This window comes from Pyxicephalus adspersus, chromosome 12 (assembly GCF_032062135.1).
Source record: "Pyxicephalus adspersus chromosome 12, UCB_Pads_2.0, whole genome shotgun sequence".
Classification (NCBI taxonomy): Eukaryota; Metazoa; Chordata; class Amphibia; order Anura; family Pyxicephalidae; genus Pyxicephalus; species Pyxicephalus adspersus.
This window is the reverse complement of record NC_092869.1, coordinates 6,877,827-6,902,290: the sequence shown is the minus strand read 5'-3', so window position 1 is coordinate 6,902,290 and position 24,464 is coordinate 6,877,827. Positions and strand designations below refer to the sequence as shown.

Here is a 24,464-nt window from a genome sequence, read left to right as displayed (position 1 = left end):
CACCTGGTCATGTGACCCTGCGCCTAATTCTTATGGCTACGGGCCTCTCTGTCCTGAGCTTTTATTGATGGCGTTCAGTTATTTGTAAATGATCACCACGTCAAGCTTAATAATTGCAGGGGTGACCTCGGGAAGGAGGTGTACGTTGCTGTGTATGGGATTTACTTATATTTGTGCCGCAGGGTTTCAAATTTACCTCGGCCTGATTAATAAATAACCAGCCACCAATGTCACGTTCACATTGCCATGGCTGCATTCAAGGAAGTTAAAGGCAATGTTTAGTGAACAAAAGGCGCCTTTTAGACCAGAACATTGGATGGAATTGGTCTTTAAAGGATAACTGTACATACTTACAAAATACAGTTACTTGTTTGCCCCAGAAAATTAAATTTTACCCCCTACCTGGGGTCTCCGGATACAGAGATTTGCCCATTACGGCCTAACTCACCTCCTATCCAGGCTGATACAATAGTGATGTCACTTCCTGTCTGCCCCAAAGAAGGTGTAAATTCTGGTGACCAGGGGTGGGGATTCTTCCAGCATCACTGTTATTTCCCCGCCCCTTAGATTAGAAGCTCCACCTCTATTTTACCACCTAGTTTCGGGCAGACAGGAAATGACATCACTATTGTTTACAACTACCAGCCTGGTTTAGAGGGGTGCTAGGCCACAATGCCCAATCTATCTGGGCACCATACATAAGGGGGTCCAATTCAGTTTTTTGTTACACTTTGTGGGGTAAACAGATAACTAATTATATGTGTATGATATACAGGTTTTAATAATGTCTGTGACACCATAGGGGGTATTGCTTCTTTTTTCCTGTACTGGGGGTGCAGTAGCCATGACAGAACAATAAATTCATTGTCCCCATTGATTGTTTTTGTCTGTTTCCCCTTATTTCCTAGCCTGGCTTTTATAGAACTACAATGTTCTGTACAAAATATGGGGACATAAAAATATTTAAACTATTCTGTGTTTGTGTTGTGTTTATCCTACAGGTCAGAAGCTCAAAGTCTCCAAAAATAAGCAACCGCACAGCGCAGAGTGTCACCCTCAAGTGCCTGCCCGGTGAGTACAGAACAGGAAATTGAAGCTGCAGCAAAAGTTCAGATAATCTACCCATTTCCATAGCAACCCTGACTAGGCCACCGCATTGTGAATAAACATAAACTTCCTGTACAGATTTTTGTAATTAATGTCCGACCTGAGCTTTTATATTTGAGGGCAATGAAGAGCTCAGTGCTTCTGACACAAGGTGATGACACACTATGGACTCTATTTATAAAACTGATATTCCCTCAAATATTCACTAATGGGAATCAATTACTGCCTTTAAAACACGCAGACCTGGAATATTCCCATCAGGGAATGTTTGAGGGAATGTCCGAATCCCTGTTTTATAAAGAGAGCGTTTACACATGTGTGTTTTTAGCATATAATGCAAGCAAGCCCTAATGTTTTGCATTTCCATGTTACATCCCAGGGGCCCAATACAAATAGAAGAATTATAATTTTTTTTTATATATAGGCTCAACTCACACAGACATGTGAAATCACCTGGGAAATTCAATATTCACCTGATATTTCAAGGTTGTGTCTGCCAGAAGTTTTATTTATTTTATTATATATTATTATTTTTTTATATTTTTTATTTTTTTTTTATTTATTATTTTATTTTTATTTTATTTTTTGAATCTCCCAGTTTCCGGTACTGAATGCTGGAAGGCTTTGCAATTAATTGCCCATATCGGATGGAATGATCTCCTGTCTGACAGTTATGGCAAATTTCAGGCCTGATGGAGCAGAAACAGGAGTGAGGGATCAGGAGAGTTAACCACTGGGATTCATTTTGGTTCTGACACCAACAATTGCCACCTTTTAATTCCACAGCCACTAATAATTGTGGCTTATTTTTACGTTTCTTAAAAATCTGCAATTTGACTTCGCTATCTCTCTGACGGCAACAGTTGGGCTTTTTGTTTCCAACTGACACCAAAGAAAGGACTGCTGTCTGCTGCTGCTGACACTAATGATAGTAATAATGTTCCCCACCTACACCAATGATGGGAATTATTTTACCCCACTGATACCAATGATGGGAATTATTTTACCCCACTGATACCAATGATGGGAATTATTTTACCCCACTGAGAGCATGAACGGTGCTGTATGTACAGCATCGTTCATGCATCGTGCAGTCTTTTCTCGTTGGAAAGGATCGTGCAAGATCCTTTCCAACGAGAAAAATTGCAGGTGTGTACGCAGCTTAAGACATAAAACCACTCCCTGCTACCACAACAGGAAACTTAGCAATGGTGTCATTTATCGCTTTATAGAGACCTCATTCGAAAATGTTAAGGAATGGAAACCTTTTTTGTGGTTTGAACTTTATAGGGAAAGTTTACCATAAATGGATCTGGTATTGTGTTCATATGTCAATAAATAACACTGCAAGTGGGTGAGGTGGCAGCTATTTTAAAAGATGCTGTCTTTGGTCTTAAAGCAGTAAGTTCAGTAAATGCATGAAACAGGGTGCTCAATGCAGCCAGTTAGAATTCATATAATTGTAATATGCATAGAAAGACCACTTTAGGTCTTCCTGAGATGAAATCTGACAATTCCTTGCTATAGAAGGTAGCCTGAATTTACCTCTCCAGTAACCTATGTATCCTGCCCTCCCTTGAGGAATTTTGAGAAGGTCAGATGACTTCCCTGGCTGGTCCCTTTCTCTGTCCTTGCAACCCTGCAACGTGTATGAATGGAACCCAAAGGAGAGTGTTCTATTAAAAAGGCCAGCTTAACAGTTGCTTATGCTTAAATCTATGTACACAGACCCGAGGCAATGTGGGTCGATCAACAGCTACATAGCTTTCTACTACAGCTAGCACTGGCCCTAGGAATAGATTAGGGAGCAATCCTTGATATTTACCAGCCAAAAGGAGTGATCCCAACTGTATTTTCACTTGGCCAGTGTATATATAGCCAGCTTTACAGGAGGAAAACAGCTTAAGGAAGACATCAGAATTGCAATAATTGTCATTTATAATGCAATTAAAAAGCAGTTATCGGGAAATTGAAACCACTTCTTTTTATTTCAGGAGAACATGTACACGAAGAATCACTTAGGGTTCGAAAACGAATGCATTTCAAGGATGGACATCATGACGTCTATGGTACCTTATATTGTACCAGCTACAGGATTGCTTTCCGGCCACACTGTACACATTACTCCCAGGTAAGGAAAGCTTCTAGTATATGGCAAAAAGAGCTCTGGACAAAGTGGGGAGAAGGGAATGAACATCATGTCAGATCCCTGCACCCCTGCTATTTCTAACCTGAAACTGGCCCTGAGTGAATGGCTGAAGACCACTCAAGTCTAGTATAATAGGTATTTTTAGTTAGCAACAAAACACTTTCAAAGTAATATTTAGCAGACCAAAAAGGCGCAAATAGAAAAAGTTCATGTTTTGGTTTGTGTATACTTTAAAATCTGGTGCATTTCCTGAAATCTCAAAGGGCTCCATCAGGGTTGCTGTATTCAGATCCGGACAGAAAGGGTCAGAATTGCTGATGGAAACCATTTTGACAACAACAAACATCTTCTCCAATGGCTGGTTTGGCAGGTAGCACTGTATATAGTGGATAATTGGTAGTTAGCAAACTAACCCAACATTAGTTTAATACCCTGACGCCAGACTTCACGTTCTACCAAACTGGATGAATATTGTGGTCAGTGGACAACAATCAGGTTCACAGTAGATATCTTATTGGTACAATGAAATTGTCAAATCTAAAGCATATAGGTCTAATTTACTCAAAACAAAATGGTTTCAGCTGAGGTTGCACTTTAACTGAGATATTTTATTTCACATGGGTGAGTTTCTGTCCTTTTGAACACCAGCATTCATTTACTAGGTGGTAGATTGAACAACTAACAAAATATTGTTTTCTTTAGAGTTTTATTGCTTTACAATGTTTGTGACAATTCTGCAAAGGCTATTTGTCATAAACAGTCCCTGAGGTGTGTGCAAATCATAACCAGCACAACCAAGTGATAGGTCAGGACCTGAATGTGATTCAGTATCATTTTCTTTTGATAAAATAAACAAGAGTGTCTTCCCCATGCAAACAGATCCAGTTTTAAATACACTACAATTTGCATAATAAGATGAACTATGGTCTTTGAAAGTGAAACCTCCTGCCTAAGGCCTAGTACACACTAGGCTGATTTGCATTTCAAGTCCGATGAATGATCTGATAAAATATCCAGGAATCTGAAATTGATTCATCAATAGGTTGGTTGTAAGCAACCAATTTTTGGTTCCTGGATCGGAAGTGGAGCATTCAGACGTTATGGCAAATTTCTAAAAGTTGCATTGAGTGTAGAAATTATCAACCTAATATGAACGACAGCTCTCGCCTTTTGGAACATCCTTAGCTTGGTCCCATGGATAAAACAAGCATCACTGTACATTTATTACAGAGACCCTCAAATGCATAGTTTTGTAGGGGAGATGCCAATGTAAATTACTCATTCCATACTGTGTATGCAGCACTGCACTACTTTGAACATCCATTGAAAACAGAAGATCCCTTTGCCCTTTATTTAATTTCACATGGCCACGTGCAAGCAGCTGTTTCACGTAAGTAACCAAGAAAAACTTATCTCAATCTTGGTGGCATTGATGACGCTACCAGGACTCCAGGCAACACTGGAGGCTCAGACTCTATGCATTTTAGGTGATTGCAAGAGTGCATTTGTGTGGAATTTTGAGCTCCTAGCTTGATATCACACAAGCCACCCTAAAGAATTGAAGTCTGTAGGCAAAATAAATTTGTGATGGGTGCAGGGGCCTGGCACAAATGTAATCTGTTTTCAGTAAAAGATCTACTTTAATATGTTGGCACTGTAGGGATACAAAATATGAGCCAATGTTTGTGAACATCTTTCCATCACACCTAACTATTTAGACAATGATGTGGACCATTCAAAATGATTGTTCGAGGTGTTTTAGTGAAGGGTACTGTTATTACCAATCATAAAGGCGTAAAGCGACGTACACACGTCCAATGGTTCTCGCCCGATAATCGGTCCAGGGCCAATATCAAGCGAGAATCTGGCGTGTGTACAGCGCCAGTTGTACATCGTTCGAACAACCGTCCTGGCGGATCCACAGATGATGGACGACTAACCATCCTAATGCAAGGGAAGGGGGAAAGCACGTAGCAGGGTGTCGCTTCGTCATTCTCCCCCTCCTCTCTGCATAGAGGAAAACGGTGTTGTATGTACAGCACTCGTTCATGCATCGTGCAGTGCTAGTCATTGGAAAGGATCGTGAAAGATCCTTTCCAACGACTATTATTGCACGTGTGTATGCGGCTTTAGTCTGGGCAGGGCCCTGAAAGGGAGGGCTGGTTTAATGATTTTGGTATGGAGGAATTTGAGCAACCTACATCCTCATCCCTACTGAACACATTTGGCATTAATTGGAACACCAATTTAATATTCAGTACTTAACCTCACATGCTCTTTTCACTGACTTGGCACAAATGCCTGCATGCATCCTCCAAAATATTATAGAAAGCCTTCATGAAAGAGTCTGCTATAAATACATTGAGGGGGTAAGTCCAAACTAATGGACATGGTTTTGGATTGGGATGTCCAACCAGCTCGTATAGGTATGATGGTCAGTTGTCCACAAACATTTGCTGATATAGTGTACTATACTAATAACAATTGTACATTTCTTTACTGTGAGAACCAAACTTTTGTGATATTTCCCCCACCTCTTAGATTGTAAGGTCTTTGGGGCAGGGTTCTCTCCTCCTCCTGTGTCACTGTCTGTATCTGTCTGTCATTTGCAACCCCTATTTAATGTACAACGCTGCAAAATATGTTGGCGCCTTATAAATTCTGTTTATTAATAATAATAATAATAATAATAATAATAAATGTCTGTGTTACCCCTATAAGCCAATCAGGTGTTGTTGTTTTTTTTTTCCTTGTAACCGACACATAGGAGTTAATAAGGTGTGTGTTTTTGTGGCAGGATTCCTCCAGTGAGCCGTTATTCGACAATGACAATGACATTGCCCTGCCCTGTGTTGACAGGATTTTGGCAGGTAAGAGCTGTCACCTCATCCATGGCAGAAGAAGTACAATCCACACATGCCAATGGCTGCACATATGTGTACAATTAACAGAGGCGGTGGCCATTTATCACCAGGAGCCAAGGGTATAAAATATCCTGCAGAGCAGGCTGTATATTAAAGAGAACCAGTCACAAACACTTCTGTGATCTTATTCTCCACACTTGCATTTGTACAATGGGGCAGCCTCACCTCTTCCTGCTGGGCCAAAAGAAAGATTATCGTTTAGTTAACTTAATCATAATTTATGCTAGTCAGTTTATCATTACCTATCTATTCTCATTGTACCTTGTTTTTATTTGATTTGTAGTGGCAGGACAAAGTAAAGTAAAGGTTGTTACGCCTTCGCTGAGCCTGAAGTTTGTTCCAGAAGAGCTTATGATACATTACAGAGGATTTCGCCTAATGCACTTTCACTTCAGTGATAACGGCTTGAAGACTGAAGCCTACACTGTAAGAGTCAATTATTAGCACCAAATGGGAGGGTCTGGGAAAATGTTTAAACTGGACAGGAGAGACGGATATTACTATGAGATAAAAAAGGCATAATACAAATGGTCTTAAAAAGTTTTTTTCTTTTGTGTTGTAATGACCCAGTAGTGTCCTATTGGCTGTGTCATTATTTATTTATTGGTGTATTTACATGCCTATCTGGTTTCTTCCTTACAGATGACAAACACCATGGTTAAAAACCAGCAACTGCTCAGCTTAGGTACACATCAGGAGGAAACGCTGCTGCGGAGTCTAGGTGAGAAACAATATTGGATATGATCTTCGTCATAGATCAAGACAACATGCAAAAGTGTCTCCATATTACATATGTAATAGAGGCTTAGTTAAAACATAGCTTCAGTCAGAGGAGTTCACAATCTAATGTCCCTACTGTAGTTGTACAGTATTTCATTAATTTGTAGGGGAAGCCAATTAGATATTTGTGGGATGTGGGGGAAACCCATAAAAACACAGGGAGAACATACAAATTCCTTGCAGACAGTGTCCTAGCTCAGATGTGAACCTGGGACCCTAGTTCTGTAAGGTCGGAGTTCCAACCAACCTATTTTATTGATTTGTTGATGAGAAATTGCTTAATGGAAATTTAAAACCACAAGTATATATTCCTCCCTTTCAATTGTAGGGTGGGGATGGGTGAACCACAGAACAGATGAGAGCTCTTGATTGGATTTTCTATATAATTTGTATACAAAAATACTTGTTTACGTGATCTGCATTACCAGCATCTGATCTGTGTATGTCTGATACAGGATTCAAAAATCAGTCCTACAATCAGATATTTGACACGTCAGTTAAACTAATCTCAGATTTAGTTTCGATCTCCTCATTTTGTCAGATCAATATTGGGAAGTGAAAATCACCATGGATGTGCTAGACACCATGGATGGGCTATGTACACACGTGTGTCTTTGAAAAGCATCTTTCACAATCCTTTGAAACGACTAACAACTGTACGATGCACAAACGAGCCTTGTACATACATCCCCGTTCTGCTCTATCGAGAGGGGAGTGGGAGAATGATGGAGCGGCACCCCACTGCGTTCTCTCCCCCTTCACTTCCATTACAATCATTTGTCGTCCATCATCTGTGGATCCGCCAGGACGGTCGTTCGGATGATGGACGACAAGCACTGTACACACACCAGATTTTGATTCGATATCGGCCATGAGCCAATTATCGGACAAGAACAATTGCATGTGTATATCTAGCCTTCAGCTAAGTCACACTAGGTTATTGTTAAATTTACCATGTGTACAACAGTCCTCAGATGACATTCATCAAACCATCCTGGCGGGTAAATGAATGACCCGGTGGGGATGGCCTCTGTACTTTCTGAAACAGCGGGGTGCCACTCGCTTATTCCCTCCCTTCCTCCCCTCTCCATAGAACTGTACAGTGCTTGTTCATTCTCCTTTCACTGGAAATGGTCAGGAAAGATTGTTTCCAGCAGCATTAATCTAATGGGTGTACAGGGCTTTAGACTGGTGAGTCTCAGTATGAGAAAGTTCCAAACTTACCAGAGCCTATCCAAACAAACAGAATGTTTTAGTGTTGAGTATTTATGGAGAACTCCGGATACAATAGTGGCCCCCTAGTGAGTTTTGTCTGCACAGTGAATAAAACATGTATGCAGACAGACCAGACAGCAAGTTCAATAAGGGGTCACTGCCTTTTTTGGCAGAATTTGCTTTACAATTTAAGTCCATCCATTGTCTCATAGCAGCAGCCATAATTAAAACAGTTTATGAAAACAACAAAGACAAAAACCTAACAACAAACAGAAACAGGGTTTTCAAACTATGAGCTTCTTGCAGAAAAATGTTTCAAGAAAGAACTGTAGGGCTCACATGAAAAAAAGCCTATAACTGGCTGATCTCTATAGAAAGACCTGTTTGTCTTCCAGGCACCTAGGCTTGAGGCTCCATTATGTTAGGCTAGGCCTAAACGTGCAATAATTATCGTTTGAAAATGAACGACCAATCAACGATTATTCAGGCCGAGACTTAGCAGCGGGAAATTCAAATAGTTTTGTATTGAATTCAATACAAAAATAGCTGTATTGAGTCCAATACAAAGAAATTTTCATGTATTATATATATATTATATGCTGCTGTACAGTTATATTACATAATCCATTATTTTTTTAAAAAGATTTTTGTGTTTTTTTTTAAAGTTTATCATTTAATTATTTTCCTATTAGAAATGTGTCGGTGAGTTATGCCTAAGAATTATAGGTCTACAATTTAAATTAAATTGTATCACTTTTTGCATTGAAATTTGGCCAGAATCAGACCGCTAGGGGGGTTAAAGCAGCTATTCTTACCCAGGTGCAAATGGATTCTTTATTCTGTGGCTGATTACGCTACCATGTGAATAAATAAAATGTTTTAAAACCTTTTCGATTCTCAGTTGGTGAAATGGTGCTTCATGTCACTCTCTGTTGACAGATAGGCGGGAAAGCACAGCACAAATGGACTATCCTACAAGGCTTTTCGAGTCAGCGGCAGACTGGGAGAATGAAATCGAAAGGCTGGGAGCAACCGCCTGGAGGGTGACACCCCTAAATGAACGTTGTGACACCTGTACAAGGTTAAGGAACATATCTCATAGGACGTATCCTGTATAAAATACAATGCAATAATTCCTAAAGAGACATTGTCATGCCAAAATACACTGCCTGGCCTAAACAAAATGTCACCACCTGGATTTACCTATCCAGGTGGTCCATTGGAGGTACTGAGGGCATTTATATGTTATGTGTCCAAAAAAATGAGGTCAACTGACTACTTGAGTATACTGAATGAATAGGTTTTTCCATCCCTGGATTTTTTCTTCCCTGATGGCACAGGCATATTCTATTCATCGGGGCTCAGATTGTTCAAACATGCATTGGCCACCACAGAGACCTGACCTAGTTGAGAGTCATTGGGTTGAGCTGGAGAAGATTTGACACTGCATTCTGCTTCGCTCATTATCAATACAAGAAACTATGGAAGCCAATAAATATTGTGACACTGCAAAAACCTATAAATATTATATCACAGGGAATGCGTGCCATAATCAAAACCAATCCCATCCAATGGAATGACTTTTTTTTTGGAACCAGGCAGTGTATATAATATTAGGTATTGCATGGTGCTTTTATGTTTTTGGCAACCGGAAGCCCTCAATCCCCAACAATCCACAATGCAATTTAGACACCTCTACAATTCCATGGGATAGTGGTAGAATGCTACAGGGGTGACAAAAAACAGTATAATTACCAATGTTGATATTTTAGAAAGCAGAAGGAAAACATAGAATTATGAAACCAGAAAGAACTTCAAAAGATAATAACAGATGTTGACACAATCCTCAAGATTGGTTAACCAGTTCTGCAAAAACAAATCCGTCTATAATTATAAATGTCAACGTTTGTGAAAATATGTGAATACTTGTCATGATGACTAATTTTGAATGTTTGCTGACAGGAGACACAGTAGCATAAGGTGAAATAGTTATAGCCAGGTCCGACCAAGACTTCCTTTTTGGTTTTGGATAGAACGTAGAAGGGTTATAGCATCGGTCAGTTTCTGTGAACTGTATTTTATGTGTGTGTCTGTATATATATATATATATATATATATATATACACATATAGGTATAAGGAAGCATGGGACCCACTCACCTTCCTCCCAACAGTGATTTCCCAGGCACCTGGTTCCAGAGCCTTTAGCCTTGTATATGTTTTACATTGCAGGCAGCCTGCAACCTAATAACTTTCTAAGTTATAATATATAGTCTGATTGATAATTGAGGATTGAAAGGCTGAGGAGCTTTTTTCTTTTTTTATGATCTGACAGCAGATGTCTGCTTAAGAACCCTGACCCTAAACGTCATTTATGTCTCCATTTCAGCCTCTCCAAGTACTTTGTGGTCCCTTGCAAGCTCTTAGACAATGACCTGAAAAAGACATTTGCACATTTCCAGCAGCGACGGATAGCTGTGAGTACTGAACCACATCCTATCTTTGTTCCTATATTATTATGTTTTATGTATTATTATGAAATCCCATATTACAGTCCCTAACACAACTAACTTTTTTGTGCCTAATACACAGCGATGGTCGTGGCATCACCCGTGTGGAAGTGACCTGCTGAGAGCAGCTGGATTTCAAACAAACACAGACCCAGATAAAGAGGATCTGAAGTAAGCATAACTTGGGGGGCTGACCCTGCTTGGATTATTCACCTCAATGATTTTCACTCTAATAATTGAACTTGAGAGGTGCTACTTGCTATGTTATAGGCTCAAATGTCTAGTACACTCAAGCAGACCCACTGCCAATTTAGGCTCTTTTGGTTTTGGTGTCAAATATACTTTAAATCTTTAAATCTTAACTCTGGGTTAAGCAAATATTGAAATGCTGGAGCCATGCATATACTTGCTTGAGTTCTGGGGTTCCTTGTGCATTTCCTTTAGATCTTAGCAGTAATTCAGCATGAAACTTCTCCTTTATGCTTGAGTTTTTTGTAATAAAGACTAATCACTACAGCTCTGTCTAGTTGGCCCTGATTTATTAAAGCTCCCCAAGGCTGGAGAGAATACACTTTCATCAGTGAAGCTAAGTGATCCAGCAAACCTGGAATGAATCTGGTCCATGATTTAAAACATTTGCTAACAAATAACAAATATATTAAAGAAATCCATTGCAGGTTTGCTGGTTAATCCAGGTTTATTGGTGAAAGTGTATCCTTTCCAGCCTTGGGGAGCTTTAATAAATCAGGTCCTTTGTGCAGGGTGACTGGTCTTCTTACTCACAGTAATACAGTATGTATGATAGGCATGAACACAGAGTATTTTGGACACTTAGGCTACATACACATGCTAGATAATTGAGACAAATGAACGTGATCCCCCCATCGCCTGATGGTTTTGTAGTCTAAATGTTTGCGTAGTCAAGAAGAGATGCTGCAACAATATCTGTATAGGTAACTCTGGATGGTATAGTATAGCATATCAGTACCAAATGAAACAAGAGTAAGGTAACACTCATCTGTTCTTCAATTACATGTCACGACCCCTTGCCCTGTGATTTCCCTCAAAAGGCACCTCACTCCTATTCACTTACATTCCATTGTCTCTTCTTCATCTTATTCATAGAGCACATTGTTACCTGTACTGTATAGTCCAAGGATAAAAAGGCTTTGGAAATAAAGTGTATGTAAACCCATATGCTATATGTCAGTATGTTTAGAATCTTGTGTCCCTGTATACAGTTTTCCTAAGCAATTATTATAATACATTTGGGTGCTATTCACAATCAATGGCACTGCAACTCACAACACATTGAGCAGGTGCATTGCACAATGTACAAGTGTAAAAGTCCACTCAAAGTTTGCCATTTTAAAATTTTACCAATGTATTCATTCTATATTTGTTTTGCATTTTTACTGGTATTAAAAATACTCCTTACGAGAACTTAGTGCCATCATGGTGGCCTTTGCAGCGCTAGGTACCAGGTTCAAATTTCGGCCAGGGCACTGTCTTCATAGGGTTTGCAGGTTCTCCCCATATTTGCTTGGGTTTCCTCCCGGGTTCCAAAAATATGCAGTTAGGTTAATTGGCTTTCCCTTAAAATTGACTTTGGTTTGTATTAAAGACATATGACAGATGTAAGGACATTAGATTGTGAGCTATTTTGAGGGGCAGCTAGTGACAGGACTATGGACTTTGTAAAGCGCTGCGTAATATGTTGGCGCTATATAATAAAATACTACTGCTGAATGAAGGTCAGCAGTAGCAGTATACACATCCCCCTTGCTAATTAAAATTTTGATTTTCTAGGTCAATGCGACTGCTACTTTTTGCCAACCACTCACAGTGTGTGGTCATTGACACCTCCGAAGACCTTCCTTCCATCTCTGACATCCAGATTTCTTACCTTAAACTACGTGGCTTGTGCTCAACTGGTAAGCTACCCTAGTACTCTGGATAGTTCTCAGGCTGTTGTGCTGGCATATTAGACTTTTCACATCATCATTGCTTTACGTACTCTTATGTCATGATTTCATTTTAATGAGTTCCATATGCCATAGGGCAGGCCATAACAACCCATTTTACTTTATTCTCTGAAATGTGTTTGGTTTATATTGTTACTTTTTGAAAATAAGATGCAAGCCATATGTGCCAAATGTTCAGGACCCTCTGGGACCTTGGGGACCATTTATATGAGATGTGGGTCAGGAAAAGCCCCCCCCCCCCTTATATTTAACTGTAATACAGAACTGGAAATTGCTCTTTTTTCAGACTGGTAATAAACAGGAAGTATTCTTCATGATGCTCTTAGAAAGAAGGGTCATGCAGAATGTGTTTGGCATCATAGGGGCTATATGTCCAAGAGTATTCCCTGTCTGTCCCCTGTTCAGATAGTATACCCCAAGAAAATTTAGGGCATGGCAAAGACTATATATCTATATCTACCTATGTCAGGAATTTTACCATCAGCCAAAAGTTGCTTTTATTAGTTATTTTAGTTCCTAATTAGACCTAGATCCTTGCCACATTTTGTTTTATCATTCCCTGTTTTACACAAAGAGAACACAGGCAAAAAGCATTATCACAACTAAACCAACTCTACAGCTCATTTAGGTTCAGTATTTCAAAAACTAAAGATTTCCTCTGTCCCCGTACGTATCACCCCAGGGGAGCCAGTCCGCACTCCTCTTTTGAGAATCCAAAAAACTTGAGCCTGAATTTTAATGGAACTATGATCTTTTTTTTAAATTTCCGTATCCAAAGTCTTGATAACATTTCAATAGATCCAAAAGAGGTCAACAGGAAGGAAAACTCTAATTAATATTGGACTTACAATTCACAAGGGCAAACAAATTCTTATCCACTCCATTAAACAAGCTTCATGCCAGTTATTAGATCAATATTATGTCTACAGGATACAGTGATGTAATGGAGACCTTCCTGAAGAAACTACTAATGTTTTAACCCTCTCCTATTGAGTTACTTTAAAGGAATAATATATCTCACCATCATCTATTCAAGCAGCACCATGGCTGACATTTCCTAATATTTATTTTTTAGTATCTGTCAGTAAAGACTTTCTATCTTAACTATAGACAGCCTAATTTAAATGTATTTTTTTATAGATACATCAACACCCACCCCTGATGAAAAATGGCTTTCCAACCTGGAAGGAACCAGGTGGCTTGACTACGTTAGGTAACATTTTTACTACCTACAATAAAATGATTCATAATTGGTTCAATTTATAAATCAAGCTTTCTGGCAATAAATGCACAGTTGTTTTGTGTTGGTGTGCCTTGTATGTTCTTTAGTATTCCTTGTATGTTTAGCTGTCCTAACACATTAATAATGCTTGTTGCTTATTTGCCATCTGTAGTAAAGTGAACAAGGAAATAGGGATGCTGAGTAAAATATATGGTAAAATGCATCTGGTTAAGGTTATGTACACACATTAGATTTCTGTCCCTGAAAATGATCTTTCCTGATCGTTTCCAGTGACAGGAAAACAAATGAATGCTGCACACAGAGCGCTGTTATGTTCTATGGAGATAGAAGGGGGAGGATAAACAAGTGGCACCTCACTATGTCCTTTTAAATAAGAAAGTACAGTGTTTGTCCATGCTTGTTCATTCATTGATGCACCAGGGGGGATTAGTGAACAACGTTGGGGACAGCTGTACACATGCTAGATGTCTTCTCAAGATGATCACAATCTTTCTTTTCTAGTGGAAATTATTTCGTGCTAAGTCTGAGTCCGTACCTAGCCTAGGGCCTAAGGCTAGGAACACAATTCAGATGATTCTCACCCGATACAAACGGTTCAGATTGTCCTGGGCAAGAATTAGACATGTGTACAGTGGTGGCCCAACGAATCCATGATCAATTGACTGTGAGTGACCACTGTACAAGTCAATAGAGAGAAGCACAGCAGGGTGCCACTGGCTCGTTCTCCCCCCGTTCTTTCTATAGAACAGAACAGGACTGTGTGTACAGCGCTCGTTTGTTCATCTGTCACTCCTTTTACACTGAAAATGATCACAAAAAAATTAAATTAAAGGATGAATTTATTTTCTGATAAAATCTACACAATTGATCTACTTATCATTTTCAAACAGAATTGAATAAATGCTTAACATTTAAAAATCAAATCTTGCTGGCTTCACAGGTTCAACAGAGGCTTAGGAAATAAGAGAATTACCAACTTCAAGGCCTTACCTTCTGTCTCTTATATATATGTACACTTGTAGGTGAACACCTGATCATTACACTTATATTAGTTTGTTGGACATATTCTAATGTCATGGAGATAAATATGGAGTTGCTCTTTTTAAACTATGACAGCCTTCACTCTTCTGAATATGTCTGTGGAAATGTGTGCCAATGTAGCCAAAAGTAAACATCCATGATAGGTACTGATGTTGGACAATAAAGCGGAACTAAACCCTGGGGACTCACCTGTCCCCGTTCTGTAATGGACGCTGCCATTCTCTTCCTTCTTCTCTTCCTTGTTTTACTCTTTAGCCCTCTTTATTAAGTGGGCCAGGATCACATAATTTCTGGCTTCATTCAGCCCTGGCAGTCACAGGGGAAGCCAGAATTCCAGCTACCAATGCTGATCTGCGCAGCGATTTTGACAGTTGAAGGGAGCAATCACGCAGGCCTGTCCCTTACTGCAATAAAGCCCTGCATAGTTGCAAATATTGCAACAGTGTAACTTCTGTGTAACAGTGTAACATATCTGCTTATTTCAAATAATCCCAAACTTGTTCAGAAGAGCCAATTTCCAGACCCTGTACTGACCACCCAAGTTCCTCTACACCAAAGTCATTCAACTATGGATGGAGCTGGCTTTGTGCATAGGGAGAGGTGAATATGTATATTTTTTTTTTCCAGGGAACCCTTTCAGCAGTTTTATTTTAAGAAAGAGTTGTATTTAATTAAACTCATAAAATTTAAAATATATTATTGGAAATATACCATACTTTAATATTTATGTATTCTTTTTCCTAGGTTATGCCTGAAGAAAGCCAGTGAAATTGCCATCTTGTTAGGTGAACGGAGAAGGTCGGTAGTCCTCCAAGGTAAGCCATTTTTTGGATTTGTTAAAATTTCAGTGTAACTGACCTATTAAAAGTCCATTTTGTAATCAGTATTAACTTCTACTGGGAGCCACTAAAAACAGTATGAGGATGTTTGAATCAGCTGATTTTATCACTTTTAGGAAAACATGAATTTACACGCACTGCCAAGCTCTCTTAATTTAGGTGTATCCCTCTGTTAAAAATCAGCCAACAAGCTGAGTCACACTTTTGTGTTTTCCAACAACAAAATTCCCCACTCTGTTTATATCCAACTGGTAGTTTTGGGTGTTCATTCTCACCTTAATGTATTCCAGCTTACCCTGTTACATTCTTCATATTAAAAACTAAATTAAATATCTAGCAGAAAGACTGCAAGGCTTTTAAAGTTTTACAGAGCCAGGAACTGAGCAAAGAGAATTTACTAACAGACTTCCTGAGATAGAAGAGATTATCAAGCTATTGCCTGTAAATTGATTGCTTGGTGTATGTACCAACTACAGAATCGTTTTCCTGATACACTTCCTAATGTGCACTACGCCTCCTGCATCCCTTTGCATTCTTACTTCTCATTACCCAAGTCTCAACCAGTTACATTGGATGAGCCATTGCTTTTTGCAATTGAGATTATCTCTGCTTCCTTACTAGGTTGAGCGAGAATGCCTCCAACTTCCAATGGGTCCGCGAAATTTCGGCGAACCCATTTCGCAAAACCATCGGAAGATTGAGGAAATCATTACAATCGCCGGCAATAGAGGATAATTAACCTCTAATGCCCCAGGATCGCAGTAGAACTGCAGATGAACTCTCAATGGAGTTTCTCCATTGAGAGCTCATCTGCAGTTCAGTTCGTATGGTCACCAGTCACTCTATGGAGAAACTCCATTGAGAGTTCGCCTGCAGTCACAGCTGATTTTTTTTTTTTAATTCAATCTCATTTGGCGATTTACACACAGGAGAACGAGTTCTAAAAACGCTCGCTCATCCCTATTTCTCACCCAATAACTACTCATTTTTTATATTGTAAAATAATATTTCCTATATTCTGGCTTTAGCACAACTTTAGCTGCATCATTTTCAAAAGCAGTCCAGTATTGTGGAAGCTGTGCAAAAAAAAGGAAGGCTATTTTTCAAGAGGAATTCAGGGTACTGATAAAGCGCATTTAACGTTCCCAGGTAGCAAACTTTCAGTTTTTAGTTATTATTATTATACACTATTTATATAGCGCCACCATGTTATGCAACACTGTACAAAGTCTATAGTCATGTCAGTAGCTGTCCTTTAATGGAGCTTACAATGTAATGTCCCTACCATACCCATATGTTAATGTCTTTATGTATGTTAATCTTTATTAAAGACTAAGGTCTATTTTGGAGGGAAACCAATTAACCTAGAACCTGCAAACTCCATGCAGATAGAGTCCTAGAAGGAATTCGAACCTGGGACCTAGCGCTGCAAATGCCAGCATTAGTTTTTACACTCATTAGTTTTTATTTAGTCAATATAACTTTGTAAACCATTGGTAAGAATATCATACAATCCTTTTTTAAATGATATTACTGATTTTGTCATTAGTACACATTAGAAGGCTATTCTTCACTTTTATACTGTTACCATAAATTCTCCTCTGTCATGTAACAGAATCTGAAGACCGGGATTTGAATTGTCTGTTGGCATCACTGGTCCAGTTGACTCTGGACTCCCACACACGAACCGTGTCTGGCTTCCAGAGTTTGATTCAGAAGGAATGGGTCTCCGCAGGGCATCCTTTCATGCAGAGGATAAATCACTTCAAAAGATCTGACAAGGAGGAAGTAAGTGGGTTCATTACATCTAGATTAAATTAAAAAACAACTTATACATAGAGCAATATGGGGCCTGCCAATAGCACCCAAGCTTTTTCTTGTTGTCTCTGAATCTAATGCCCCCTGAGTCATTGGCCTGGGACAATAATGCAGCAAATTAAGTCAGAACTCTAGATTAGCATTCTTGTTCTGGGCTAGTAACTTAGAAGCCAGACATTTAGAAAATGTTAGAAGGAGATGTCTCTCCTGTGAGTTCTAAAATCGCATTGCTCTAACATTTTCAAATCTCATTTTTCCAGCTTGTGTATTATGTTTGTAGGAGGCTGTGCTTAATTTACTTTTTTAAAAGAAAAGTCTATTTTTTTATTTTAATTTATATCATATTGAATGTTTCTCTTCTTACAGAAAACTTGTTGAGCAATTTGCATTAGCCTCTGCCCCAGTTTATGGTTTAATGTCCCAATGGCAGTCATACACTTTTTAGGATAAGTGTACTTTTAATAATTACCCTTAAAATGTTCCTACTCCCATTGTTAAACAGCAGCCTGAGGGTATTGCGCAGCTGCCAGAGGTCCTGAAGCAAGGTTCGTTCCTTTCCTAAATATCTCTATAAAAGTCTATATATTAGGAGACCCAACTTTGGACCTCCCCATAGGAATGAATAAAAGATGAACCTGGCTGGACACCACCTTGTGGGATGCACAGCAAGAGAGAGAGCATTTTTAAAGAAAACTTTTTTTTTTTTAAGGGTGAAAGTAAAGTTGTCATTTGAAAGCTTTGCATGTGGGTAAATGTTTATTTAATGTAGAAGGGAGTTCTATAGGTGGATACAGTTGGTTCCCTGTCTCTCTGGATAATCCAGTCAACTTACGAGTTTTGCCTAAATAGGCTTCCTCAGGGGTTTTCTTGGACTTAGATCTTTTTTTTGTGGTAGTTAGACTGGTTTTTGAGAAGGCAGCAAACATAGAATTACTTAACTTATTAGTGCATTGAATAGGTGGTTTTGAAGTATGGACTTATGCTGTAAAGAATGTGATAATGGTAGCTATTTAGTCCATAGTGGTGGCCTTAAATGGGATGAATTTTTACTTAGAAAGTAGGGTTTCCAGGAAGTATGGATGTATCTCCACTGTCCACCGAAAATGATCACTGTGATCGGTGATGTGGAGAACTATAGTTAGGGCTTTAATGCTTAGAGATAGTTTTGCAGAGTTGCAGAAAGAAATAACAGCCAGAGAAGAAAGTTCTAAAAAAGGGAGCAGTAGAAGAAATGCTGTGGGGACATGAATAGGAGTAATTTCAATAGAGAAAGAGACTTTAAGATATATAAAATGACACAAAATGGTTCTTTAAAGCTGAATGAAAAGTAGACTTTACTGGTACTCTAGGGAAAACAGTTGATTGAGGGATTTATATTTAAAATTTGGAAAAACTTATTAATTAGGAGGCATTATATTTACATTACTTTTTTTTTATTATGTCTTACTCTTTTATTTATTTTACTCCTGTCTTTTCTTGCAGTCCCCTGTATTTCTGCTGTTCCTGGACTGTGTCTGGCAGTTTGTGCAGCAGTATCCGACAGCCTTTGAGTTTACTGAATCCTATCTGATGGCCCTGCATGACAGCACTTACAATCTGTTCTGCAGCACCTTTACACACAATTGCCACTGGGACCGCATAAGAGGAAGCCAGGTAGGTTCTTGCATACAGTAGAGCTAAAGAAATGACCACCAAGGGTCATAAGACTAAAACATGTAAGGCAAGGTGGACACAGCTCCTCCATTCTCAACTCAATATACAACAAATATTTCATATACATAGGGAAAATAGCTATAAAGCTAAATAGCAAAATATACAAATGTACAAACTACTTATAAACATACAGACAAGGCTTTGTTGTGTGGTAGGAATGTGTTATTTTTAGAATTGGATACATCAAAAAAAAAGGTATGTGGCATTGTTGTATTTACTGTTGGCTTTGGGTTCAGTTATTTTATTAATTTACTCAATGGGCCTGATTTAAAATCTCTCCAAGGAGGATACACTTTCATCAGTGAAGCAAGTGATCCAGCAAACCTGAAATGGATTTATTCAAAGTCATTTACTAGCAAATGTTTTGAATCCTGGACCAGATCCATTCCAGTTTTGCTGGATCACCCAGCTTCACTGATGAAAGCCTTGAAGACCTTTAATAAATCAGGCCCAAACTTTTATTAAATTTCTTTACATAAAATTAGGTAATACTATATCAGGGTGTTCAAAGATGTAATTTTTCTGGAAGCCTTCGAAGACTGATTTACATTTATTCTCCTAGCGACACTCATCCAGTCAGACATACACCCCTGTGAATGGTTGGAGAGACATAGTGCGAGAGAAGGTACTGCTGAATGGAGACTACAAGCCAGTGGAGGATGTAAAGGCTGTTCCTCCAACAGTCTGGGAATGGAGCCTATTCTACAGTCATGTGCGCCGGAAGCAGTTCCAGAACCCAGTGTATCAAATTAAGGAACATGTAATATTAAACGGCAATGGAACTGGGCACAATGCTGACAAGGTGAGTTATGTGTGCCATTGAGCCCCATACATCAACAAATTTGTATTATGCTTTTCTCAGCATGAGAATAAATATATACAGTAAATATAGGCAATCTTCACAATACTCCTATCCCCACGCCCCAAAAAAATACCTAGAAAAAGTGCTGACAGTAGACTTCACAAGACAAGAAAGAAAATAAAAATTTTTGGAGATGAGCTGTTACTCTTTCCATTGTCCCATACTCACTCCCTTGGTGCTCAGTTCACCTGTGGAAGTAAAGAATAGAAGTATAACAGGGTGTGGGCCTAGCAATTTGCTGCATCATGGGAGGAGGACGACAGAGTCCCACCCTAGAGGGGAAGTTTGATTACTTTCCTTATGAACTACCCACACCGCCAGAAAGCCAATCGCCTGTGTTTGGCAACAGCAGTACCCGACAATCTCTATTTCATTACAGGACACAGTAAAAAGGTGGGTAGGGGTAGGTAGCTGTTTATCTTACCCATTGGTTCACAGGTCATTCTATTTCAGTTCAGAACGCAGCAATGAAGCTCTCTATACAAATATTACAGATCTATTATTTTACATACACAACACATTGACTTGTTGTCTTTCTTTCCAAGATGAATGTCTCCAACAACTGCAGCGTGTACCTACTCTCCAAGGGGTCCCTCGTCTTACAGTCACCACTCTTTCCAAGAAAAATCGGTACAGTGTCCAAGCGGACGGCCCGTCGTGCACAGTCCACTGAGAGTTTACTGGATGAGGAAAAACCATTTAGAAGCAATGTCACCACTTACAATCCAACAGAGGATCTTCTACTTCCTATCAGCGTGGGGCCTTGGGTCAGGCTATGGAAAAGATGTTACGTGCGCTACGCCACAGACATTGCACAGGTAACCAAACCTGACTTCTTTCCTGTATTTTTTTTAAAGAAAGAAGATTCAGTATACTTACACTTGATGGCCAATTGTATGAGAACACCCTTCAAGGTATTGAGTTCCGGTGTTTCCAGTAAAGAGTACCGTTATGACTATAGCATGCAAAAGCAATTCAGATAGCTGTGTTGTTCCAACAATTTTCTGCTCCAGCATGCCCCTGTGCATATTGAAATGTCCTACACAGAACTTTGAACTTAACTCTACTGAATACCTGGGCTTTAAACTATTCTCCACTTCTATTGTGAGGTACTTCCCCCACCTCCTAAATTGTAAGCTCTTTGGGGCAGGGTCCTCTCCTCCCCCTTTATCACTGTCTGTATTCATCTGCCATTTGCAATGCCTATTTAATGTACAGTGCTGCGTAATATGTTGCTGCTATATACATCCTGTTTTTTATTATTAATAATAATATTATTAATAATAATAATAATAATAATAATAATAATAATAATGGTGACAGGATAATAAAGGAAAGATTTGTTCAAACATTTCTTCTTCCAACTGTGTAAAATAAGTAGTGTTGCTTGAATTTGCTTCAGTTCAGTTTGAGGTCTGTTCAACTAAGCCATGGCAAACATTTGGAATCAGAACATCTAAATCCAAACCAAACTTTAGGAAGGTAAACCTAACTAAGGGCCCTTTAACTGTCACTACAGACTCATCCTGGCCACTAGAACTATGGTAAATGCAGACGTTCTCCTTGTTTCTGTTGTTCACTGAAAAACATGAACAATCTATTCCACATGTATCCAATCAGATGGGTCTTTGCATTCTCCTTGAATTAGGAGCTATGTGGTCACATATCCTTAGCGTGTAATAAAAGTTTAGAGAATGCTTACTTAGCATCTAGGACCAAACCTGTCATGAACTAAATAAATAGAATAATCATTAACTTGCAGAAAAATTTCCCCATTGGAATGTTATAGATAAAAATGTAGTCAAGCTAAGGCTGCGCACACACATGCAATAATTATCGCTGATGTTTACAAATGACTGCATACAGCACCATTCTGCTCTATGGAGAGGGGAGGGAGGGAACGACGTAGCGGCACCCCACTTCACTCTCTCCCCCTTCACTTCCATTACGATCATTCATCATCTATCATCCGTGGATTCGCCAGAACGGTCATTTGGATGATGGATGATAAGCACCGTACACACGCAAGATTCTCGTCCGATATCGCTCCTGAGCCAGTTAGCAGATGAGAACTATTGCGTGTGTGTACCCAGCCTAAAAGTACAAAGAGGATCCCTTTGATTTTCTTACTGAACAACTTTGCCCAAGTTGACCATATGAACCATTTATATGTGTATATAAAGTGATGATAACCCTATTTTTCCTGTTCTTCTGATTACAGCATGACACAAGCCATCCTCCAGCAAATAGCTTAGCCGAGGAGCTGAGGATACTCGAAGACAGACTGAAAAACCTCCATATCAGCAGCCAAGATCAGAGACTCGGAGTACGAAACCATGCTAATGGCCTCATTACTTCTTAGCAGATAGCAGCTGCTGCCTGGGACTTTATTCTGAGTGGTCATCTATTTCACTGATATCTGCAAATGGTTTTTATCTGAAGTGTACATAGAAGTACTTAGCACATAACTAGCTATGAGGCCAGTTTTACCTTGGAAAAAGTAGAGACTCTGTATATAAAGACTGCTTGTCTATATTATTTATAAAAAGTAAATTAAATTTAACTTGTACTCTGCAAAGTAGGAGTAGGCAACCAGTTTGCTCTACCTTTTAGCGGGCCTGGTGATTAGCTGAGGAACTGGAAAGTATTAATGTGGGGGGTGCTATGGACCCCTTTCAATATCTGTTTGGAGAGTTCAGGGTCTGGTTCTACCCTCACCAAATCCAGGACTCTTATGAAACATTTAGCTCCTGACAGGTGGAGCTGGGTCTAATGGTTGAGGGATAGGGGATATTTCTTCTAAGATCTAGATGGTGGCAGGTGACTGCAACCAAAATCAATGTCTGATTTACTGATATATAGAGCCATTTGTGATTTGCCCAGGCAGGGAGGCTGCAATGCCATAGGAGATAACAAGTCTTGGTGATTCTAATGCTTACCAGTGGCTGAATGGCAAGTGTGACCTGAGCCTGGGTCTCCCACTGTTCTACCTCCCAGTAAGGTCCATGTTTTATGCTTATAACAGCACATGCACCCCCTTCACTATGAGAAATCTCTCTATATGTTACATTAAAGAACAATACTGCCTAAATAAGAGCTTGGTCCTGCCATGGGGGCCACCGATAGACAAGCTCTCTCCATTTCATAGACCAAATACAGGTTTTAGCAGCTAAGCTACCAATATCACTGCCTCATGTTGGCTAGGTTTCCATAGAATCCACTATAGGGTGTAGAACACAGATCTGCCTCATCACCTAGCGGAGTCTCAGGATAGGTAGGACTCCGCTAATAGCCATGCTAGGTCGAGGTAGGGATGGCCAGATTTAGTGATCAAATCCCCACCTTACAACGCAGACCTCCATGTTGGCCAGTCTAGCTCTCAATGTTTCTTATATATTTAGCTGATTGCTGTCTTCCTGCCTGTTGAGTCTAATAAAGTGAGCACTGACCCCATCGGTGGGAAATGACGTGTACACTGTGTGATTATTTGTATATATTATAGGAATGGAAAAGCTTAATAAAACAAAACTATTTATAATTCTTTGTGTGAGTTTTTGTGTTGTTTCATGGTATACAAAAATAAGCAACATTTAGAATCAGGAAGGAATTTTTTCTCTGTTGGAGCAAACTGTACCAGGGGTTTTTTTTTTGCTTTCCTCCGGACCAACTATGTCTTATAGGGTTTTATATCTGGGATATGTTTATTTCCCTAGTAGATTAACTTGATGGACTTACCGTATGTCTTTTTTCAACCTAACCTACTATGTAACTATGTAACTATGATTGATGGCTATGAAGACTAAATGAAATCATGCAATTTGTCCCTAGTGTAACCACAACTGAATCCTAATCATAACACCAGACCCTCCTGCCTAACCTGTGTCCATACACATTACAGCGGTATGAACCAGGCCTTAGTGGTGTGATCATTCCATTATTATTAATATTAATATTATTATTATTATTAATATTAATAAAAATAAACAGTATGTATATAGCGCCAACATATTACGCAGCGGTGTACATTAAATAGGGGTTGCAAATGACAGAGGAATACAGACAGTGACACTGGAAGAGAGGACCCTGCCCCAAAGAGCTTACAGTCTAGGAGGTGAGCACACAATTTATTGGGTGGCCCATTAGATATGATGGTGACTACATGTGACAAAATAAAATCCTAGATCTGCTTAGCAATCAGAAACAATGTATATTTTCTTCATTTTTGTTGCTGATTGCTGTAAAAGATCACAAGATAGGAAAATGTGCAATGGGCTCTACT

The 24,464-nt window shown here is 39.3% G+C and overlaps 1 protein-coding gene across 1 annotated transcript in view; it reads left to right on the top strand.

Moving 5' to 3' along the window:
* The window catches only part of MTMR11 (myotubularin related protein 11), a 33,597-nt gene extending 9,874 nt beyond the window's left edge, over nt 1-23,723 (top strand). Inside the window, exons 2-17 of the mRNA XM_072427596.1 lie at nt 1,002-1,071; nt 3,102-3,238; nt 6,054-6,126; nt 6,464-6,606; nt 6,823-6,901; nt 9,115-9,256; nt 10,564-10,651; nt 10,767-10,855; nt 12,494-12,618; nt 13,810-13,882; nt 15,698-15,768; nt 17,408-17,580; nt 19,093-19,263; nt 19,886-20,125; nt 20,731-21,003; nt 22,407-23,723. Of these exons, the coding sequence (XP_072283697.1) occupies nt 1,002-1,071; nt 3,102-3,238; nt 6,054-6,126; nt 6,464-6,606; nt 6,823-6,901; nt 9,115-9,256; nt 10,564-10,651; nt 10,767-10,855; nt 12,494-12,618; nt 13,810-13,882; nt 15,698-15,768; nt 17,408-17,580; nt 19,093-19,263; nt 19,886-20,125; nt 20,731-21,003; nt 22,407-22,547 (2,088 nt within the window). The 3' untranslated portion in view covers nt 22,548-23,723. The remainder of the gene's footprint in view (nt 1-1,001; nt 1,072-3,101; nt 3,239-6,053; nt 6,127-6,463; nt 6,607-6,822; nt 6,902-9,114; nt 9,257-10,563; nt 10,652-10,766; nt 10,856-12,493; nt 12,619-13,809; nt 13,883-15,697; nt 15,769-17,407; nt 17,581-19,092; nt 19,264-19,885; nt 20,126-20,730; nt 21,004-22,406) is intronic.
* Nucleotides 23,724-24,464: the final 741 nt, after the last annotated feature.